This window comes from Emydura macquarii, unplaced genomic scaffold (genome assembly GCF_026122565.2).
Source record: "Emydura macquarii macquarii isolate MOO-44397 ecotype Brisbane River unplaced genomic scaffold, CSIRO-AGI_Emac_v2 contig_719, whole genome shotgun sequence".
NCBI lineage: Eukaryota > Metazoa > Chordata > Testudines > Chelidae > Emydura > Emydura macquarii.
In genome coordinates this window covers 13,902,537-13,926,642 of record NW_027130856.1, presented here as the reverse complement: position 1 = coordinate 13,926,642, position 24,106 = coordinate 13,902,537, and the positions used below count along the sequence as shown (strand labels likewise).

Genomic DNA, 24,106 nt, shown 5'->3' with positions numbered 1-24,106 from the left:
AACAGTCTGTGCAGTAGTGCTTCCATTTGTTTTTTATAGTAACTGTGACTGGAGCCGTTTCAAGCATGTATCGCTGCTCTTAGTGTTGTATTGACCCCCAAGCATTTAATCTCTTGAACTACTGATATTAAACACATGCAAACCTTTAAGCTCAAATGAGGAGACGTGCATGATACTTTTGATGTGTTTGCGGATCACTCAGTGGGGTTCATGCACTGATCCATTTCTAATGCTGTCTTCTGGGTTTTGAAGCAACTGGGGTAGATTCCCACTACCTTGCACTTAGAACCTGTCCTGTCCTTACCATTCACTATTAAAAGCCTTAGGGAAGGGTGAAGTAATCTTTCTCCATCCCTGAAAATTTTCTTTGTACCAGCTGACCAGCCTCTACCACCACTGGTACTTTCCACCTTCAGGGTGGCTGCCAGGGCCAGTCACCTGTCCTTCTCCCCCCCCACCCTGCCGCCTCCTTTTTTTCCCTATTTGGTTATCTGAGGGGAAGATCCCCCTCCCCTCCTCATTGCCATAGGGTAGGCGCTTCTCACAAATATTGCTTCTGGGGCCTTGGAACTTAATTGGGAATTCTACAGTTAAGAAGATCCTGGGAGACTACAACTCCCATGATGCCTTGGGGAAAAAGGAGAGCTTCTTCCTCTTCCAGAGAGCTCAGAAAAAAGCATGTGGGGGACTCCATCTTGGTGCTGGGGTGGAGTGCAGCCCAGGCTGGAAGCTGTTGCATAGAGTTTGCTGGAGTTTTGATCGAGCAGGGAGCTTCGGAGGTTGGTGGCATTGCCCAAGCCAGGGCAGGGACTGAGCCTGGAGCTGACTGAGGTGGGCCTGCAGTGAAGGTGGTGTGAGTGTCCCTCCCCCTCCCCCGCACCCCCCCCTTGTTTGGGGCAGGGCTTGTAAAGGAAGGGGCACAGTAGAGAGACTTTAACTGGGCCTGAGATGAGGCAGAGAGGGAGTCCCTTCAACCAGGATTGCAGACATTTGGTTGGGCCAACTCCAAATCTCCAGCTTGATACCTGGGCTGAACTGGTACACTGAACCAACAGAGTGCTGTCTCCTCCTTCAGATCTGCAAGAGCACCCACGCAAGCAAGGGGTTAGGGCTCTGAACTCTAGGGGAGTGCACACTCTGGAGGTGGGGTAAATAATAGCAGTGTAAATGCCAGCTAGACAAGTTGCATTTATTACTGTATACTATTTTTATTAATTGATTTATTCAACTGTCCCTGTGGATTTAAAACAATAGTGATGTTTAATTTCAGTCTGTTATGCCATTTTTATTAATTTGTTAAGTAAAGGTGTGTTAACTCTAATTTAAGTATATTGGATGTTTAGTTTGCATAATTGCACTTGTTGAGTTAGACCTATGTCTCAGATTATTCTTATTAGACTAGGTTTAGTCCTGGAAGCTCCCAAGGCCCGCTATTGAGCGTGTGCAGGGGCCAGCCAGATGGAGGCACTGCCAATTTTAAAATCCTTTAGAAGTAAAGGGACTGCAGCAGAGGGGTGGATAGAGGATTCCCACCTACCCTACCTCATCACTGGGATACTCAGGATCTCCCTTGTTGTTAATAACCTTAGGCACCCTTGCATACTGGTGAGTGTTGCCTGCTCCCAAGTAACTCAGAAAAAGAAGGGGGTTACATTACTTAACATATTTTCTCACCTATCCCTATAGATAAGGAGCTGAGGCAGAGAGAAATTAAATAATTTGCCTGAGGTTACACAAAAAGTCGGTGTCAGAGCTGGGAATTCAGCCCAGGTTTCATGTGACACACTTGCTCTCCTTCCTTCCTGCCAGCATGGGCTGCACCATAGATTCCAGAAATCCTTGTGTGGTTCTGACCTAATTTTACAGCTCTCCCACCTGCTTTGGTGGGAGGTAGAGGGGAAGGAACTAGCCAGTGCTCCTGAAATCTCAGAGAATAGTTGGAGGCCTGAGGGTCCCCCAACCTCCAAGATTTTATAGATTCATAGATTCCAAGGCCAGAAGGGACCATTGTGATCATCTAGTCTGACCTCATATGCAACAGAGGCCATACAACTTCCCTAAAATCATTCCTAGAGCTGATCTTTTAGAGAAGCATCCAAGCTTGATTTAAAAATTGTCAATGATGGAGAATCCACCACGACCCTTGGTAAATTGTTCCAATGGATAAATTATTCACACCATTAAAAATTTACACCTTATTTCCAGTCTGAATTTGTCCAACTTTCTAATTGTGGATGCCTGGGTGAAGAGAAGTGAGAAGTGCTTTTTGGAGCTGTGGCAGGGTCAGTGAGGGGCCGGGGAGGAGAGTAGGAAATTTTGCATGAAGATCTGTTCTGCTGTTTCAGCCATCTTGATGGCTTGGGCTTTGGCTAACATGCCAAAACCTCATTTTCATACTGGCACTTTCCAGATACCAATGTAAACACCACCTTTCTAGGCAGAATATGGCTCCAGGGGGACTAAAGTAAGCTATGCAACAGCAGGCTGTTCCCTCAGAAACAACTGCATTGCTCTGTATTCTCTACTTGCTAAGGAGCAATTTAGCTACCAACTTTCAGTTAACGTAAATGGGGGTTTCAGAACTAAATCTGCGTGTGAAGAGTTGTAACTTTGGTCTCAGTGAAATTATCAATAGGCGATTGATCACATGGATGATTTGGATGGGACCACCAGTGAAGATGCTGATTGAAAGCTTGATTATATAGTTTATAAGGAAACATAAATCCCATGGAAAATCCCTTCCATTGCACACCTCCAGCTTAATCTGGTATATTTCTCTTTTCTACCATGCAAAAAATTGATCATTTCATAAAAATAGATAATTTCTGGAGCTGTGATGTCTTAACTCCATTTTCAAAACTTTTTTTTCCCTCTCCTGTCAAAATATATTTAAACAACAACCTTGAAAAGCTAATTGGAAATGAAAGTTGCCAGCAAAAGTCATGCTCATTAGTATTCAAGTTTGTCAGTGAAAACCAATGTTACAGTTTTGTTGTAATCTATTTGAAGAAATGATAAGATCTGGCATGATTGTGTCAAATGCATAAAGAACACCACCACCAGCAGAATGTATTAATAGAAACCATCTGAACATCAAAAGTCGGATTATTTTGTATATTCGAAAGAAAAGATCCATAAGAGAAGTACTCATTAAATAATGCATACGCAATCAGCAATAGGCTTTAGAACTGATTGTTAGTTGATCATATAGGTTTATACTGCTATCTTTGATGGAAGACTAGTTAAAGGCAAAGTAATGACATTTTCTGTACAATGTTTGTTAGGTTTCTTTTGTACCTCAAAGCAAAAGCATTCATGATTCTCTGATGTACCTCTAAGTGCCTCATGGGCAATGATGGGCAAGGTAGTTCCAGTCAACAGCAGCTCTAAATCTGTCACCGAAACAGAACAGCAAGGAACTTTTTCTCTTCATTTTTTTAAATTTTCATGGGCCTCTGTGGGTATGTCTACACTGCATTTAGACACCTGCAGGCTGGCCTGTGCAGCTGACTCGGGCTTGTGGGGCTTGGGCTAAGAGAGGCTGTTTAATTGTGGCATAGATGTTCAGGCTCAAGCTGTAGCCAAAGTCTAGGACCCTCCTGCCTCGCAGCATCCTAGAGCCCGGGCTTCAGCTCAAGCCCGAACATCTACACTACAATTAAACTGTCTATTAGCCCACGCCCAGATCAGCTGGCACCAGCCAGCCACGGGTCTTTAAGTGCTATGTAGATGCACCCTTTGTTGACAGGTTTCATTCAGGAGTGGAAGAGCCAAAGTACACAAGAGAGACTATCATCAAAGTGTTTGACTGGAAGTGGGAAGTACTAGAAATCTCGAGACAGCTTGTTCTTCGTTTGAGATTTGCGGCCATGGGATCCAACCTTGCTTCAGCTGAACTCAGTGGCAAAACATCCATGGAGTTAAGTGCAAGCAGGTTCAGGCCCCAGCTTTGCACAAAGAAGAAGTCAGATTAAGTGTCTATGGGGATAAGGACCTGGCCCAAGACTTGCAACATCTGTTTAATTCTTGACTCTGCCATAGATTTCCTGAGTCACCTCAGGCAAGTCACTTAGTGTATGTAAAGGAGATCTCCCTCCAGGAGAGGGATATGTGAGGATATATCTGTTAATACTTGAGTGGCTTTCAGATGCTACAGTGAGAGAGACCAAGAAAATAAGTACATAATGGTTACACGATTCAACTAAAAAACCTTAGAAGCCCTAACATTTTTGCTAACATATCTCTTAAAATATGTTCACAGAAGATGCAGAAGTGTTTCCTACATTAGGTAAGGTATTTCCAGTAGAGATAGGGAAGTATTAATACAGTTGTACAAGGCACTGGTAAGACGTCATCTGGAATACTGTGTATAGTTCTGGTCACCCATGTTTAAGAAAGATGAATTCAAACTAAAACAGGTGCAAGAAGGGCTACGATGATGATCAGGGGAATGGAGAGCCTATTTTATGAAAGGTGATTAAAAGAGCTTGGCTTATTCAGTCTGGCAAAATGAAGGCTGAAAGGAGATCTGATTGCTCCCTATAAGTACATCGGGGGACGGGGGGAGTAAACACAAGGGAGTGAGAAGAGCTATTTAAGATAATGGACAACGTTGGCATAAAAACAGATGGGCCCTGAATGAATTTAGGCTGGACATTGTAAGACTATTTCCATCAGAGGAATGAGGTTCTTGAACAGAAGTAGTGGGGGCAAACAACTAGTTTTTGTATGACAGGGTTGCCTGCGATAACTGGTACTGGACTTGATAACCCAGGAGGTCCCTTCCAATACTGTGTTCCTGTGATTTTTTTTGATGAAACCATGTTAAATATCACTGATCTCATTGTGGGATTGCTCATGTGTGTAACTGACAAAACAAACAGTGAAAGTAAAATGCCGTCAAATGTGTGGAACAAAGAAACTTTAAAAAATATTTTTCTCTAATTTTTTAGCTACAATGATTTTATGGAAGCTGGTGTTTGTGACAGTAGTAGGTAAAATATTTTCAGGCAGAAGTGTAATTTAGAAGTTGACTGTGGCCCTTTAAGGCATTTGCCCAAGGTCATACTGGTAGCTCATGGCAGAGTAGGGTTTTAGCATTTGGATCTCCTGACTTCCAATCTTCTGCGATAGCCAGAGGACCAGTAGTTGTTTCATCATTGTGAAATAATAACTAGAGGGAGACTGGTCTTGTGATTAAGGCATTGGACTGGGACTCCGGAGATGCAGGTGTAATTACTACCTCTGCCAAGAATTCCTGTGTGACCTTGGGCAAATTGCTTAAACTCTCTGTGCCTGAATTCCTCTTTGGTAAAATGAGGATAATAGTACTTCCTTCCCTCTCCCTTTTGTCTGTCTGTTTAGAGCGTAAGCTCTTTGAGGCAGGGGCTGTCTCTTTCTCTGTGTTTGTACAGCAATGAGCACTGGGGAGCCCCGATCTTGGCTGGGGTCTCGAGGTGCTACTATAATGCAAGTAATTAATGATAATGATAACACAGACTGTATGTGTGAAGCTTTCACTGTGTCTGTGGAATTTGTGTGAGCCTTTTCCTGGGAACTATAGAGTCCTCAGAACAATCTGCTGTTTATTCTGCCAGAAGACTCCCTCATGCAAACTAGTTTGCCAGTTTAAAAAAAAAGAGTTCTTTAGGGGGAAAAGTGAGTCATTAGATCTAAAAACAAGAGAGAGTGCAATGGAGCTAATTGTAGGGCAGAATGCTGACTTACTTGTACATTTTCTCTGACTACCACTGGGACCTTTTAATTCAATGTCTTTTCAGTTTATTGGAAGTGTGGGGCTGAATTGAGATGGTTTTCAATTTTAAAATATCAGCAACACCAAGAAGTTAGGTCTATATGGTGCTACCGAGTTCATGTAAACAGCTCTCAATAATGCCAAAGCCCAAACATGAGATCAGGACCATGATCCTGAGCCTTCAATTAGATCTGTGTGGGCAGGTGCTTAAACTAGACAGAAACTTATTGAAGTTAGTGGGCCCCTGTGTGGGTGTGAAGATTCTCCTCCAAATGCAGGATCAGAGCACAAATATGAGGCACATGTAGGGAAATAAAAATAAAAAAGAACAAGAAGCTTAAAATTCCATAGGGCAGTGTTTCTCAATTAGATTTCGCTGCGGAACCCTTGCGTGGCCATGCCATACCCTCCGCTGAAAAGTCCAGGAAATCTTCCCCTTTTTGGCGGCGCGGTGTAGGATGGTTTCGGCGGCGCGCTAACAGCTGTTCGGCGGCGCGCTAACAGCTGTTCGGCGACGCAATATTTCTTTTAATTTCGGCGGCGCGGTTCTACTTTTTCGTGGAACCCTTCAACACTGGGGTTCCGCGGAACACTATTTGAGAAACACTGCCATAGGGGGTACCCTCTAACTTGTATGAAAAGGTCCTGGTAACAATGTCAATAATGTAATGCAATAAACAGCTCAAACACCAGGCTTGTGCTTGGTGGCAATAAATTTGGGTGATGTTGCTCATTCAGTTGACAGGTATACATGTTGGAAATTATAGTGGAAACAGAACATCAACTTAGAATCCTGCCCTCAAATTGGAAAATAAATAGAAGCAGTAAAAAATACATAGGAGTAAATCGATTTTTCTGTCGTCCAGTGAGGAAATTGGAAATGCACTCACCTGTGTTGGGGTTTTGACAAGGACTAGGGATTGTAGTGCTATAGAAAGAGGCAGGATATGAAACTGCACTGCTTAGCACCGGCTGGTAGTTGATATTAGTCTTAAAGAGATTTGTAACAATAGATTCATAGAATGTCAAATACTCAAAAAGTTCTAATTATTCCACTATTTTCATTACTGAACCTTTATATTTTTAATACCATGCTAAGTCCAATTCAGCAAGAAAAAGTGCACTCAGAAGCCTGAGAACAACTGCAGAAATATTACAAAACCTGCATTTTCCATAGCCATGTTCACGAAGAAGCCCTTACTTATTTTAAATGAATCAGGCTATTTTGTTGCATTTGATTTAAACAGTAATACTTTTTAAAAGGGTAACATCTGAGAGTCTAGAGTCCTCATAGCATTTTCCCTCATGTGGACTTCTGCTATTTTTTGGCATCCTTCTTCCTGAGGTGAGGAGGAAAAGATGGCCTAATTTTATCTCATTAGAAAACTACCAGAAGTTTCATACTGGATCAGATTGGTCATCCATCTAGCCCATTGGTTTTCAACCTTTTTTCATTTGTGGACCCCTAAAAAATTTCGAATGGACCACTTTGGAAATCTTAGACATAGTCTGCAGATCCCTAGGGGTCCGCGGAACACAAGTTGAAAACCACTGTTCTAGCCCAATGTTTTGTTTCCAACAGATGCCTCAGAGGAAAGTGCAAGAAATCCTGCAACAGGCAGTTCTGGAAAAAATTGCCCATAGGGAAAGTTTCTCTCAATCCGTATCAGTTAGTGGTTTGCTGATGCCTAGAGGCATGAAGGGTTATATTCTTTCCAAAACCCTTGGGGGTAAATCCTGTTCCCATTGAACGCAGTGGCAAAAATTCCATTGACTGCAGTGGAGCCAGGATTCCACCCTTGGTATTTAAAAAAAAAAAATCCTTACTATAGTATCTGTGAATGTTTTTGTTATCGATATAAATAGATGCTCAATCCTTTGAACCCTGGCATAAGAGAGGGGTTTCATATCCTTGATGCTACCCTGTGCCAGTGAGTTCCACAAGTTAATGATACATTCTGGGATTCGTGGGGGAGGGGGGACGACGACTCATTTTATCCATTTTAAATGTTCTGACTTTCAGTTTCATTCAATGTCCCCTTGTTCTTGAAAAGGGGTGACTAGCAGTGCCCTGTCTACCAACTCTGCACCATTTGTTAGTTTGTGGATCTTTATTATGTCCCATCCCCTTGTTCTTCTCCACGCTACAGTAGACAGTCCCAGTCTTTACAGTCTGTCATTGTATGGAAGTTTTTAATTGCCTCTATTCATGCTACCTGTCTCTAAACCCCCTCCATTTCTGCTATTTTGGGGGGGATAAATTGACCAGAGTGGAACGCAGTATTCCACGTGCAAGCAGCATTGGCCATGCTAATATAATATTTTCTGCTTTTTTTCCCCTTCCATTAATTATGCATCTTAACATTTTCCCTGATTTTTTTTGACCACTGAAGCTGTTTACACAGAAAAAGAAAAGGGCACTAGTAAATTTCGTGCCTGATTCTTTTTCCATTGAACTCAGTAGGAGCAAGATCAAACCATCTAATTGCCATGCCATGTGTTAGAGTTGAAATGTACTACTTTATAAAGTAAGCATAAAATAGTGTAGAATTGATGTCCATAACATGGTTTTATAAATAATTCTTATCATGTACTGATGAATTCAAAGGAATTTCATTATTTTAGACCTATTTTTCTTCTAATGTAAAAAAAATTGAAAAAATAGTAGTAGTATTTCATAAAATCATCCAATATATCTGTAACCTGGGATATGGAGTAAGGTAAAGACATTTCTTTTTGATGGATAACAAAAGTTCAAAAGCTTTTTCTTAATTTAGAAGTTACAGTATACTGAAGTCTTCCATGTGCTGTTTCAGTTTTGTTTTATCTTGATTATGGTTGACATTTTCAGGGTACAAGGCACTGTAGTTAAGAGAATAATTTTAAATTCTCTATGAGGTACTGCAGTTTGGCTCTGAATTATATGGAAGTTACTTTAAAGTCAAAATACTGCATTAATTTTCCATTGCAGCTATCTGATGTAATGTGCACACCGATAAGTGCAGCATTGCTCTGAAAGTTGCAAAAAGTGAAGAAATATAAGCATCACTGTACAAAAGTGCAAAAAGATTGTTACTCAGCTTTGTTTACTTTTCCTTAGATTTGTTTAAAAGTAAATAACATACAAAGAATGGCAAGCCTTTTGTTTCAATTACTGTGAAATTCTGAACATGGAACATATTTCATCACTTCAATAATTCCTTTTGATCTGGATGCTTGATTGGGTGAGCTTTGCAGAAAAGAGGAATAAATCTCAGATACAGAGGACTAAAATGGAGTCCTCTTTTACAATGACCGAGCCCCTCAGAATATACTGTGTTCATTACTATTCTTCATACCTTAGATATTGCCTGGGAAAGGAGCATTGTAAATCTGCAAGTGCCTGGTCCATCTCCCTTTGATGTGACTGGAAAAACTCCCATTAACTTCAGTGAGAATTCGGGTGGACCTAATGGTCAAGATAAAAGGCCAACATTTTCAAATGTGGGTGTCTAACGTTAAACCAATAGCTCCACCTGAATGTATAAGAGCAGTGAGTCTGAGGACCTCATCCTCTCCTGTCACTAGGAGAGAAGGTGTTGGCAAAATGTCCAGAGGCCAACTGTAATATGTCCTTTTCCCTTTTGGGGGACTCTTCTGTTCAGAAGATGTCTTCATCTGGATTTGGAAATAACCTAGTGCAATGTGCGTATCCACAATCTAATAAATAGCAATAAGTACTAACTAATAATGGTGCACAGCTTTAGTTAGGTCGTTGGTACTTACAACATCACCGAAATCCTAGACAGCTATAAACGTGGCTGTCTATCTTAGGTAGTTATGTGAACCCTATTACCTTAGTATCTGAGCACCTCACAGTCTTTAATGCATTTATCTTCACAACACTCCTGTGAGATGGGAAAGTGCTGTCATCCCCATGTTATAAACAGGGAACAGAGGCACAAAATGAGAGACTTCCCTGAGTTCACGCAGGAAGTCTGTGGTGGAGCAGGGAACTGAATCCATGTGCCTCAAGTCCTAGATTAGAAGCATAACTCTTGGACTATCCTGCCTCTATCACCAAAGAGATGGGGAGTTGCTAGAGGCTGACCTATCCTGGAGAGAGCTAGGCCTGCTGTGGAGAACAAAATAATTTTTTAAAGAACCACTCCTACACAGAAGGGAATTGTAGAGCAGATTGAGAAGGAAAGGAATTTGTATAGTACCCACAATGTACCCTGCCCTGGACCTGCTACCTCTGCCATTGGACTGCAGAATCCAAAGAGTTCCTGCAGCCCTAAGGCTGATATAAATGCTGTGTAGCAGTGTTTTTCATTATTAATATCCCATAGATTTCACTAGTACCCATGATATCTTAGTTATTTGCCAGACAGATGAAGACACAGTCCTCCAAATTGTCCTTTGTGCTCCTTGCTAGTTTACAATGTGTCTAAGCAAAGTTTGGACACATCTGGGCCTGATTCTGAAAGTCAAGAGTAGCTCCACTGAAGTCAGTAAGTGGATTTATACCAATGGCAGTGTGATCATAATCAGGTACCCTGGTTCTATGTGGCGTAGTTCGATTTGTTTTCATGGCTAAAGAATGGCTTTGATTTTTTTTCCATCGGAGAGGGAGAGTGCTGATTTTAGAAGTGTAAAAGAAAAATCCAGCATTCTTCTGACAGTATGTTTTTCTGCTTAGTCCTGACTTTTTATGTGCATCTAAACTTCAGCGGGATGCAAAATTGTTAGTTAGTATAACAGTCTATGCTCAGCACCTCTCATTTGGTTTATCTGCATGCTAAAAATAAAGGCAGGAGAGAGAGAAGAATTTAGTATTTGTCACAGCATATTTTTACTTTCAGAATATATTAATTGGATGCAGGCAGCTCTTTGTAGCTCAAAAACTCATGTAGGCTGGAAAAGAATAAAACAAGTTACAGTTTTAATTCTACTTTTTACCCCAGGCAAACTCACCATAACAGCTGCTGAAATTAAACTAGGATCTATACTTGCTTCTGGCAGCTTTCCAACTCATCTCTGGTTGAAACATATACTGTAATAGGATGTGAAACATGAACTGAAAGCAAATTTTTTTTCCAGTTCTACCTTTTCATAAGCACAATGTAGGAAATTGCATTCTAGTATCATTGGAAAGATATTTAACATTTGTTCCAATATCATTAAATGTATAAAAATCCCACCCTTAAATGTCTATTAAATGTCATTAACAATTTGTCTTTCCTACTAAATGGCTTTCTGCTACTTTTATTCCTTACATCTCTGTAGCCTGATGGAATTAAGTTTAAAAATATTTTCCAAAGCAGGAGTGTTATTTTGCTACAGAGAAAACAAAAAGCATCTCTTCATTGCACATGACAGTAATACAGGAAACAGAGCATTTAGCCAGAGGTAAGGATAAAGATTGAGGCCAAGGACCAAGATTTTAAAAATTGGTGCCTACAGTTTTGCTCTTAACTTCATATTTAAACACCTAAATAAATGGCCTGGTTTTCAGAAGGGCCCAGCATCCACCAGGTCCTGTTGACTTAAGTAGAAGCTGCGGGTGCTTGGCACTTTGAAAACCAGGACACTTAGGGCTTGTCTACACTTAGAATTTACAGCGGCACAGCTGTACCGATACAGCTGTGCCACTGTAAAAACACTTGTGTAGCAGCATTATGCCAACAGGAGAGAGCTCTCCCATCAACATAATAAAACCACCTAAACGAGCTGTGGTAGCTATGTCGGTGGGAGAACGTGCGCGTATGCTGGCAAAACTTACGTTGCTTGGGAGAGTGGTTTTTTCACGCTCCTGAGCAACAAAATTTTGCTGGCATAAGTGCTAGTGTAGGCAAGACAGCCTAATTGCAGGCACCATTTTTGACAATTCTGGCCTGAATTCTTGACTGTTCATAAACCCTAGCGGGTTGACGCTGCAAACCTTAACTCATCCCAGGAGTGTCTATGCTAGTAGTACTCATGCAGATAGTCCCACTGGCCGAGTAGAGCTAATTGTGTGAGTAAAGGTTTCCAGAGCAGGCCCCTTGGTCCTGACCAGTCATTGTCATTGCAGGAGGACAGACTAGATGATCACAGTGGTTCCGTCTGGCCTTGGAATCTATGAATTAAGGATCCCCTGGCACTTTTCTCAAGAGTATGTGTATTGATGTTTGTGTTTGGCCAAATTTCAGTCTGGGTAATTACCTTCCAGCAACTAAAATTACCCTGTCATTTCAATAGGATGTGGCAGGAGATTTCACAGCTCTTTCAATGTGGACCACATGTTAATAGAGAATTTTTCTTGTGGCCCATCTTCCAAGCCATTGGTAATCACACAGCCCACTTCCCTTTCTATGCATGAGCACATGTCGTTCTTGTAGCATCTACAGCCAGTGCTTGCATTGAAATCACAATTTAAAAAGGTATTTAATACGTTGTCAGCTATCTTTTAAGGAAACACTATCATCTGGAAACAAGGAGAACCAGCCTTCTGTGACCAGCCAGGTCTCCACACAGTACTAGCAAGTGTCCGGCAGACCACCAATGGTCTGTGCACCAGGGTTTGGGAACTACTGGGCGGATATGGTATTCTTCACTTCTTGCCCTTAAGCTGCAGATCATTGCTGTTTAACTGCTATATTTCAATACCTGAAGTGATGGCGATAATTTAGTAGTCAGTGAAGTAATACTTGCTTGTTAGGCCAGATCTTCAGCAGATTCTGTTAAAGTCAATGGAACTGTGCCAACTTACATCAGCTGAGGAGCTAGCCACATAGCTGAAAAGGCTTTGAGATCCTTTTAGTTAAAAGTTGCTGTAGAAATGTGATCTATCACCACAGACTACTGATTGTTGTAAAAGTAATGCGCTATTTTATAATGGACTTAACAGTGTTCTCTTTTCTTTTTCCCTTCAAATTAGATATTTATCTTTGAGAATAACATCTATTACTGTGCGCATGTGGGGAAACAAGCCATCCGAGTGGTCTCCACTGGAAAGGAAGGTGTTATTTTCAATGGCCTCAGTGACTGGTTGTATGAAGGTAGGAAACAATATTTAAGGCTGCAATTAGTTATGAGTTTAAGCTTTAGATTTGCAGATCTGGGTAAAATTAGAAGTGAAGCATTTGACCTTTCAGAACTATGGCCCATTAGTTGGAAATTCACTTATCTGAAGTGCTGAACTGGGAATAATGTGAAAGAATGTAAGAACTGTATTTTCCAGGGCTTTTCCCCCTTCTCTTTCAAAGGAGATGAATCACAGAGTATTAATGAACAGAACTGTTTCATTATGTAACGGCACCTGCAGTCACTCAAGGTTTCCATCAGACGTGCTTATTTTCTAATCACAGTAAGTGGCGAAGGTGTGTGGGGTCGGGCTTAAGGGTGAGAAACTAAGGAAAAAAACTCCTCTGATTTAGACTTCTACAACCAGGTGCTCTGTCCCTTTTGCACCAGACCAGGAAGCACAAAGAAGTTGGGAGCTGTGCAGAGCTGGCTAGCTGAGAATTTCCCTGCCGTGGGCAAGTCCTCAGCTGGCACAAAGCCAATGCAGTTGGCTCCTACTCAGAGTGGTCCTGTAAGGTCAGGAGGGTCATAGCTAATACACTGTTGCAATTCTGCTGTTCTCAGTTGGCAGATGATGTCCCCTTGTATGCCACTACTAGCTGGCATAGTGTAGAACAGCCCCTAGACTAAGCTAAGGCTGTTGCAGAACTGGTATCAAGAATCAGAAAACCAAAATCAGACCTATTGCACTAATCCCTCCCAAAGAATCAGGGTCCTAACGTATACGCACACACCAGTGGAGATGTTTGCTCCCAGTCTGTAATTGTTTATGTTATACACTGAAGCTGAAATACTTACGCATCACTTAATAGTTAACATTTTCCCTGTAATGAGACAAGGTGGGTGACATAATATCTTTTGTTGGCCCAAATTCTGTTGATGAGAGAGACAAGCTTTCGAGCTTACACAGAGCTCTGTGTCTCCTTAATATCCGGGGACAAACATGGCTACAACAATACTGCATACAACATTTTCCCTGTGAAGGATTTTGCAGTTAGTCAGAGTGGCTGAGGGGATGTTGCAAAATACTAATTTAATCTAATTTTTGCTAAAGAGATGAGGTTTCCTTTTTTCAACTCTGTGGGTCAAGTGTACATATCACTGTTTTGTTGATAAACAGCATCTAGTACATAAGGTCTTCTCAGAATGCACTGTGTACAACGCATAATGCTGACAGAAGGAGTTTATCATGTCGTTGAACTCCAAGTGAGCAAGCTAGTACACAGTGATGCTGAAGTTATGCTGACACACATTTTTATTCAATTACTGGATTGCTCAGGTTATTTCTTGGATGACATTGACTTTCAGTTTTATCCTTTATAATAAATGATCTTTTTTAAAGCTATGTTAATTTACCGAGATAAGAAGTGATTCTGTGATCAAATACAGTATAAATATACAGGACCTGGTTCTGCAACCTTGATACTGAATAGCACTTCCAAAATAACCCCATTGAAAGTACTAGTCAGTGTGAGTAAGGGTTGAAGAATCAGGTCCACAGTATCCGTTTATTTCTTGGTAATTTCACTGTTATACGAAGATCAGACTTAAGCCTTTTGTCTGTGATGCTATCAGTCTCACACACTGTGTGGTTGAAAACAATTTACATTTGAATAGTAGAGTGACGAGTCCCCACGAGAAGGGTAGAGAAGGGTCCAAAGCAAAATCCCAAATGAAAACACCTCCGGAATTCAGAATCTGAATTTTGAAGACTGGACCTGTCTTTCTTGCCTTTCCCATAGGCCCCACACTCCTCAGGGAATTGTGAGCAGGAGAACTAGGGAGCAGAGAACTCTGTGGATCTTAGGAGCTCTGTTTGGTTTCTGGTTCCCAGTTAGTCTCCATAAGTCAGCTCTCTTCCACATCCCAGCATCCCCCAGACTTCCAAACTTAATACCAGTCTCCCATCCTAGCTTTGCCTCCCTGCAGTCTTTAAGGGACCTGCTGCAGTCCTTCATAGGTCAACAGCAGCCACGAGCCTGATGTGGTCTCCACTGGGTTGTACAGATTTAAAAAGCCTGTAGGAGACAATGCTGGGACTGGCAGTAGGAATCAAGATATTGATTTCTGGGGAGCAGAGAACTGATGACTGGGTGATACCAAATAGACAGTGAGCGAGCAGGATCTGCTAGGGCCAGGGCAAACCTGTGGAGTTCAGGAATCCTGTAGGCACTCTGAATTTTTGGGGATTGGGAAGTCCAGAGGAACTTAGGAGCTCAGCAGTGCTAAAGGAATCACAGGACCAGTGGAAGTTGGAGACCAGGCATGAAATCCTGGCCCTGTTGAACTCTATGGGAGTTTTGACATCAGTTTCAGTGGAGCCAGGATTTACCTTCGCTCCCTACGTTGTGCTGTGCTGGCATATCCCTGCCGATTGGAGCCACCTTCCCACCACTAATCTGTGCTCTGTGCTACTGACTCACATAATGAGCCAAACAAAACCTTGAATCCAAACATGCCTGAATGGAAAACTAATTAAAATCTGGACAAAGAACTAAATTTTGCATCTCAGGATCATTTCTTAATGCTCTGCCTTTTTCACAGGTTCCTATAGAAATGTCTCCTCCCCCTCACCTGTGTAAACAGGGCAGATATTCAGTACCATATTTGTAACTGTTTGTGCTGCTAACATCTCAGCAAGTTTTGGGGTGGATTCTGAACATATACAAAGATCTCGCTCCATCTATGCATTTAGTCAGAGAATGAGCTATGATGAAGGCTGCAGCATTGACATAAAGAATCAGTGTTCTCTTTTTCTCTTTTGTGTCAGGATATTGAGAGTCCTTTCAACCTCAGAATACTTCAATTCGTAGTGAACCAAAGTAGTTCTAAGTGTCCTAAGTGAAATGTGTCTTATTCCAGTTCCCAGTTGATGAATTTCAGCAGCACAAACAACCTCACAAATTGCCATTAGCTGGCACTTTTGTTGGAAGACTCAGTGGAGAGACAAAGCATTAAATGACCAAGGAGAGAGAATTAATGGTTGAAAATTAATTTATTGTTTCTGAATTGCTGAGATACTATGGTGCTAGGTACCATAGAAAGGCATATGAATAAATATATGCCTACACACACACTACAGCAGTACCTATAATGACCAGTTTGTGGGTGTGTAAGTACTGTAGTTCAGGCCCAATTTACACAGCACCAGAGAAGTTACACTGCACAAAAAGGAGCTTTCCTGTGGTGCTACATTATGATAAAATCACTACCTGACCTTCTTTAGTCACTCTATAACCACAGTGTTCTCTAGAAGTTGGAGTCACTTTATGCTGCTACATGTGTTGCCTCCTACTGCTTGGAGAATGTGAGGAGATTTAAAAGAGACAAAGTAGTATACTTCCATTGGTTGTTGTCACTGATGTTCATGACCTCTTATAATGTTAGCAGCTGAGGTTCCTTTAAGCAGTCATTTGGGTTACTGTTACAATTTATGACCTACTTAGTACCTTCTCCAAATGCAATACAAAAAACTACCCAAATTTCCGATTTAAAGAATAGTATTATAAACCCTTTTACAGGTAGTCAGTAACTATGTCAAGCAAAATTCCTACTGCCCTTTCTCAGAGCTGTTTTGCATGTTAGGCTATGCAAATTGCAGCCCCAGCAATGCCATCTATTGGTGTGACACAGTTACTGGTTAATACAAATGACAGGCCCCAGAGGGACCATTTTTCTTCATAACATGATTGCTTTTGTCACGATAAAGTAGGTACCCTCTAGTATTAATCAGTTGGTTTTGGTAAATCTGGAAGCAGAAGCAGCTTTAGAGTGGATTTGAAGGGGGTTTTTTCCTTGTAAAAAATGCAGAAATTCATTGTGATTCACGTTAAGCATTTGCTTTTGTAAATCTGCCAAAGGGGAAAAACTTTTTTCAAGGTTCTTATGCTGAATTGTTGACTCCTGATAATATAGTGCAAAACACTCCAAATCAATCAGAGTTGATGTAGCAGCTTAATCTATTTAGTGCATTTAGCTGGAAGGTTGTAGGCTGATACTTAGATTACTATAACATGAAAGGCTAGATTCAGCATGGTTTTTATGAAGCTAACATAAACATTTCCAGTGCTTTCGTATAGTCTGATGTAACTTTTTTGCAGCCATGCTGCTTACATGTCTAATGTAAAAATGATGTGATAACACATAAGAAAGACAGATCCACAGAGTCATTCCAGATATCTTTGTTGGATGCCTATTTAAAGTCCGGAGGCAGTAAACAAGCTGTGTATATGAATGAGTAACCACTATAGAACAGTGTAATCTGTTCTTCATGACCACTGTCAATTTGTGTGTGTGTGTGTGTGTTGGTGTGTGTGTGTGTTAGAAACAATGGAATTTAAAGAATAACTTTTATAATAAATGGAGGCATGATTGAAAGTATTTTCTGTGACATGGAATGCTATTTTGACAAAAGTATTGTACACTTCCATAAAAAATGCAGTGAATTTTAGAATGCATTGCACTCTCACACACTTTGTTATAACACACTCTGACTGCATGTTAACTACAGAGTACCTAATAATGTCATCCACATTGCTATTAATGTTTCTTCAGAACTGTCAACATTCTTAACACCTGAAGATATTGTCCAGGGGCCTTGTTAAGTCAGAGGATGGGGGTTCATGGGATTTAGATGCTTTTCTTGGCTCAGACTACCTGTGTGACCTTGGAAAAGTTGCAACCTCCTTGAACCCTGTTTCCTCACTTGAAAACAAAGTGGTAACAATATTTCCCAACCTCACATTTTGTGAGGCTAAAAAAACGCTTTATTGTTTCTGAAGTGCTGAGATGCTATGGGGCTAGATACCATAGAAAGGCATACATGCCTACACACTGCTGCAGTACTTATAATGACCAGTTTGTGGTGTGTAAGTACTGTAGTTCAGGCCCATTTTATAAAGCACGAGAGAAGTCACACTGCACAAAAAAGGAGCTTTCCCATGGTGCTTCATTATGATAAAATCTCTACCTGACCTTCTGTAGCCACTCTATAACCACAGTGTTCTCTAAACGTCGTCGGAGTCATTGTATGCTGCTAGATGTGTTGCCTCCTATTGCTTGGAGAATGTGAGGAGATTTAAAAGAGACAAGGTAGTGTACTTCTGTTGGTGGAAGGGACGAGATTTCAAGCTTCACAGAGCTCTTCCTGAGGCCACTTTACAACATGAGCTTCATTCATTTGTTGGGCTTGCTCTGCAAGAGTGGAGGCAGAGACTTTATTTAGGCTCTTATCTAGGTCCACCTTCTTTAATATATGCCATCAAACGGAACCCTTCCTGTGTGTTGTATGTATACATTTCCTTGGCTATAAAAAGTAGCCTCTCACAAAGTGACAGAAGCTGCTTTGTGAGTTGCTATATAGGGCAGTGTGACAGGATGTACCTGGCCAACAGATCTCGAGGGGCAACCAGAATGATTCTGACTGCATTTCCTTAAGCTGGGTTTGCGGGGAGAGAGGACCGAAGAACCTTAACCAGGAGATCAGGGTAAAGATAAATGGGGCCAAGTAGAAGGAGGCCCATGGAAGAAGCAGCAGCGAACTGAAATCAAGCAGTGCATAGCTGCTACTTATATGGTACCTGGGTTGGAAACCAGAATCGTGGGCAGGCCAGGCACAGGTAAAGTGGCATACACCCCAAGTAGGAGACAGGCCTTAGTTTGGAGCCTGAACAAAGGGCCTAATTTAAAGGGCCTAGCGGCAGGGCACAAGACCCTGGTGAGGGCAAATAGCCTGTTATTTATTGGCCTCTTTAATATCCTAAAAGGGGTTCATTCGGACTTCGTGACTCAGCCAGTGGCACAAGCCCTGGAAGACCCACTCAGGTCAGCTGGCAGCCTGCAGGGGGCACCAGGGTGGAGAAGAGGACTGCAGTACCAGATGCAGCCACTGGGAAGTGCTTCGGAGATGAGTGCTGCCTTTTACAGGCAGACTTTGTGATTTTTAGGGACCTTGTTTTCCAGATGGAAAAATCAGATGTTGAGTTTCTTCCCACCTGGTGTTGCTGCCAAAGAGGATTATCAAGCAGCAAGTTGACCTGTGAGTCTGTCATCCAGAAATTGACATCCTCAAATAGACAGATTTGTGTTAGCTCAACTTTGAAGCTAGCCCTGATTCTCTGGTTACAACACCATGATATTGCTGTTTGTCCTAATTGTGAGAAAGGAGCCCCATATCTGTGTCACTGGGCAGCAACAGCATCTTAAATGTCAATGTCTTACAGACTTTTCTGCAATAAAAGGTATTTGTACCCACAGTTTACAACTGAGCCTCTGTTCTTTTGTTGAGCTTCACACAAAGCAAGTGTTGTTATATTTTATTTTTGGCTAGCAGGATAGAGAGCAAAAAGAAAAAAAAAAAGAAAAAAAAAGAGATTATTTTACTCAGCAGTGACCTTTATATAGCCTCATAATCCTCAGTTTGTCTGCATCAAATGTTATCATTGCTAGATACTGTAATGTGACTTTGCAGTGACACCTGGTGGGAGAAGCCAGGATATCATCCTCATTAAGATTAAATCACTTATAACCATACAGAAATTTGCTGCAAAATATTGTAATATAATCCCAATTTCTGTCCTCAAATACTTCTATGCAATTCCCACTGAATTTATGGCAACTGCATATACACAGCTGCTGGCAGAATCTTGCCCATATAATTATGCACCCTTTCCTGACTTTAAAAAGAGAATGCAGGATGTAATAATGAAGTCTTCTGCCACAATTTAATCAATGTCTTGCAAAAATTAGAGAATATATTTAATCATGGATAGTTGTCTCAGAGATGCAGTGCTTCACGGTATCTGCCAAGTCAAATAGTGTTTATTTTTAGCAGCATCTTTTATGCTTTTAGTATTTTATGTACCTGAAGTAGGTATTTTTGCCATCTTCATTTAGGTTGGTGTCATATGAAGTATTAATACAGGAGTCTGGTAAGATCTTGACATTGACAGCATGATAGATACTGGGAAATTATCGAGTTTGCTGAAAATATTACCTTAATTTGTCTGTATGTATGATTTTTAACTTTATAATATTAGAACTGTGAGTCCCACTTATCTGCAACTGAGGACTTTCACAGTCCGTTTATGCATGAAGTTGAAGAAAAGCCACGCACAATGACAGCTGTAACTGAATTACTCTTAAAAAACTTGAGTTCTGTAGCACTTTAAAGACTAACAATTTTAATTTCAGTAAGCATAAGTTTTCGTGAGCCTCAGCTCACTTCCTCAGATGCAGTTGGGAGGAAGTGAGCTGAGGCTCACGAAAGCTTATGCCTACTGAAATTAAAATTCTTAGTCTTTAAAGTGTTACAGAACTCAAGTTGTTTTTGCTGTATACAGACTAACCCGGCTACCCCTCTGGAACTGAATTACTCTTAAAATTCTGCTAGGCATCACCAGAAAGAGAGAATGGACATTGTAATATTTCACACAAAAAGGTAAACCATAGCCAGTAAATAGTAACCACACAGTGTGATGGGGCAGGTGAAGGAAAAAGAATTAGCCTGAGTCATCTCTGATGAATTATTCTCCAAAGGAATGTCTGTTAAAAGTGTGAGAGCCACTATAGCCAGAGCTCCAGAGACCAGGAGAACACAGCCCCTATGATGGAGCAAGATAATCTATTCTGAGGATGCATGCTAAGAGGCATTGGTTCGACAAGGGCAATGAATGGCAAGATTTTTTAATATCTTAATTTCTTTACTCATCCAGAGCACTCTTCACCGTGGGAGACGTAAAAGTTCCACAGATCTTCCTTTAGCATAAGGAGGCAACCGTGACACTGGGCCCTTTGACTTTGTGCTTGGAGGTACCCCCAGTTATAATGCCTAGAATATGCTTCACACCTGGAAATCACCAGATTGCAAGACTTTTGATACTTAATGAACAGGGACGTTTCGTCATATTGTCTTAATGATGTCAGTTTAGTTCAAGGGGAGTTGCAAAGAATTCAGCCCATACTGTTTTATAACTGTTTATTCAGTGGCTGACTGTTGGGCCATGGCTGGGGGCCAACATTTACCATCTTTCCCCAAGGCAGCAAAAACATAGCACTGCTTGAATGATATTCTCAGAATATTTAAATGCAAAGTTTCCCCGGGTTGTATGGTGTACATTATTCAGGTATTGTCAAATACACACCCCTTATTAGGCTTATGTCACTGCAGCAGCAATTTAGCAGTTGGGGCAGATTACTCACATTTACTAGGACCTTACTCATCAGTTGCATTACTTGCAGGGTAAGGTACTAGTGGATGTGAAGACAGTTTCAGAATCTGGTCCTTGCTGTAACAACAAAGTGAGAATGGCAGATTAGCTCTTAACTCAAGCACAGGATCGAGGTGGGTTCCTGGGAAGACTGATCAGATTTGAGACAATCTTTCCGAAGCATTGTGAATAGTACTGTTACTGGAGGGAAAAGGCAACTCAGTCTTCACAAATCAAATTTCATCCAGTCGCACAATCAAAGGTTCTTGATGCATCGGAAGTTCCTTGTTCAACTTGATGCATTGGGTAAACTTCAGTTGTCAAGGAGAGTTATACATTATAGATTGCGTCAGATAGATGGATGGGCTCCTTGCCTTTCTCAGCTGGTTAAAGCCAGTGAAGTCTTTCTGGGCCATTTACCAATGCAGATTGTGAATGCCTGCCTGGAAAACGGAAAGCTCCTGAAGAATTTTAAGCATGCTATTACAAGGCCCTTCCTCAAAAATAGCACTGGGCAGCAACAGCTTTACCAATTTCAGCCCACTCTCTAACCTTCCTTTTCTGGGAAGGTCATTTGGAAAATGGTTCCTGGTCAACTCAAGCTATAACTTTCATCCTCTTGGATTCCCATCATTTGGGCTTCAAGAGTGACTTTTGGAATGAAAACAGCATTATTTGCCATTCATTCCTGGCATTAAAATAGGACGTGTCACGTCAAATACAAAAAACTGAATTCTTCCTAGTAACATCAGATTAAATCTAGAGTAACTCCATTGATTTCAGTAGATTTACTGGAGATTTACATGGTATAATTGAGCACAGAATTTAATCCCAAAACCCCGATCAAGTCTCTTCTCCTTTCCAGTAGTACTATATTGTAACTTTAGTCCAGTTAGCTCTTGATTTACTCTGGGGTGACAGGAGAATCAAACATACTGTTTGCGCAAATACATAACCCAAGTAGTTAACCATTGTGATGCTTAAGTGAATTAAAAATATTCCCCAATATATTGTATTTAGATTAATCTCTAAAGGGTGAAAAATAAACCTACAGATAGGCATTTGAAATTAGTTGACATCTCATACAGTCAAAGAACTTTTCTGAAAAATGTAATGTTTAATGTTGCACAATATGACTATTTTGGTTTCAGTGTGGTTTTAATCTCTCTGCACTGATGTCACTTCTATGATCCCCAAGTTAAATATAGTACTCAATATTTCTGATGATGCTTTTATTTTTTATTAATAAAATAATATACTAGCACACTTGAATACTGCCAGCTAGATTCTGCTGTCTGTCATACAGGTCTAAGTATAGAGTAAGTTCTCTCTTCGAGTGATTGCTCATATGCATTCCAATGTAGGTGTGTGCACGCCCAGTGCACAGATTCCCGAAACCTTTTTCCTTAGCAAGCCCCACAGGGCCAGCTCAGGCGCCCCCTGGAGTGCCGCGCTCATATCGCGGTATAAAGGGCGCTGCTGGCCCCGCGGGCCCCCAGTTCCTTCTTTCCGCCTGTGACGGTTGCTGGAACTATCGCCTCTTGCTGTGTGCAGGTAGCTCATTCCCTAGCTTTGTTACTGTTCTTTAGAGTTTTCCTGTTGTATAGTTGTTTTAGAGTATAGTTAGTAGTTAGTGATAAGTAAAACCCCGGACAGGGTTTTTTTCTTTGGAAGTCATGCCGGGCTCTTCAGGCTTTAAGAACTGTGACTTGAGCGCTAAAGCCTTCCCGGTCAGTGACCCGCATGATCGTTGTCTCCGGTGCCTGGGTGAACAGCACCGACGAGACAAGTGCCGCATCTGCAAGTCCTTTAAGCCTCGGACCCAAAAGGAATGGAGTCAAAATGGAGTCGGCGCTTCGACCAGCGTCCGAGCCTTCCTAGTCTCCGTCGGCACCGAGTGTGTCATCGGTACGGAGTGCCCCCCCACCGGCACCGTCCTCGGCACCGGGACAGGTTTCTAAGGGGCCGAAGAAGACGGCACGGCCTCTGGCCGCACCTAAAGACTCCCCCCGGCCGCCGCAGAGCGGGGGGAGTAAGGAGACACCCCAGCCACGGGCCGTGGAGACCACTCTGGCCCCGGGGTCTCTGCGCGGGTTGCCTCCCCCAACTCCTGGGGGTGGGGGAGTGCACCCGCAAGGGCCGTTGACGCCAGAGGCGTTTACCGCGGCACGAGCCCTTATGGCCATGCCTACGCCTCCGTCCCCCCCTCGGCCGAGGGACAAGGGACCTGCGTCTCGGGGCAAACCCGCGCTGGGTGGTCCCGGTGGTTGGAGACGCTTTCAATCTCGGTCTCCTTCCAGACGGTCACAGAGGGTGGAGAGCGTCGGCTCCCCTCCGAGCTCCGACTCTATGTCGTTGAGCGACTCGGCACCGTGGCACCGTGGGCGGTCCCGAGTCCATCGCCGGATTCGTCGCCGGTCCAGCTCTGACCCGGGCAGGGACTGTTTGTCGGGCTCGCGAACTCCGGTGCGGAGCCCGTCCCGGCATTGATCCAGGTCACTGTCCGTGGCCTCGAGAGACTATGGCCCACACCCAGCGGCACCGGTACCCCGGGAGCCCCCGCCGATGGGCCCCTTGCAAGCCCCTGGTTGGACCCAGGTGCCTTGGCAGTGGCCATATTGGGGACCCTGGAACGCCCCTATGCCCCAGGGTTCGATCTCAACACAATCGGTGGCGGCCCCTCCAATGCCCCCACTCCCTAAGGCTCAGGAGCGGGTTTTGGAGGAAGACTCTGACCCAGGGGAGGGACCCTCCACAGCACCATTACCCCTCTCCTCCTCCTCATCTCTGGACGAGGCAGCGGCCAGAGATCACAGGGCCCCCCTGTTTGATTTCCGTGCCCACCAGGACCTTTTGAAAAGGGCTGCTGAGAACCTGGGCATGGAGTTCAGACTCATGTCCGAGGAGGAGGACCCCCTCTTTGGGCCCTCGAGTGCTGTCGGGCCATCCCGGGCAACCCTGCCGGTTCATGACAGGGTCATGAAGATTGCCAGGAATCTCTGGCAGACCCCTTCCTCTCTACCTTCCACATCTAAGGGGGTGGAGAGGAAATACTATGTTCCTAAAGAACCCTTTGAGTTCCTGTATAACCACCCAG

The 24,106-nt window shown here is 42.5% G+C and overlaps 1 protein-coding gene across 1 annotated transcript in view; it reads left to right on the top strand.

The window, feature by feature from the left end:
• The window catches only part of DPP6 (dipeptidyl peptidase like 6), a 370,977-nt gene that overhangs the window by 231,561 nt on the left and 115,310 nt on the right, over nucleotides 1-24,106 (top strand). The window contains exon 8 of the mRNA XM_067542727.1: nucleotides 12,657-12,777. Within this exon, the coding sequence (XP_067398828.1) occupies nucleotides 12,657-12,777 (121 nt within the window). The remainder of the gene's footprint in view (nucleotides 1-12,656; nucleotides 12,778-24,106) is intronic.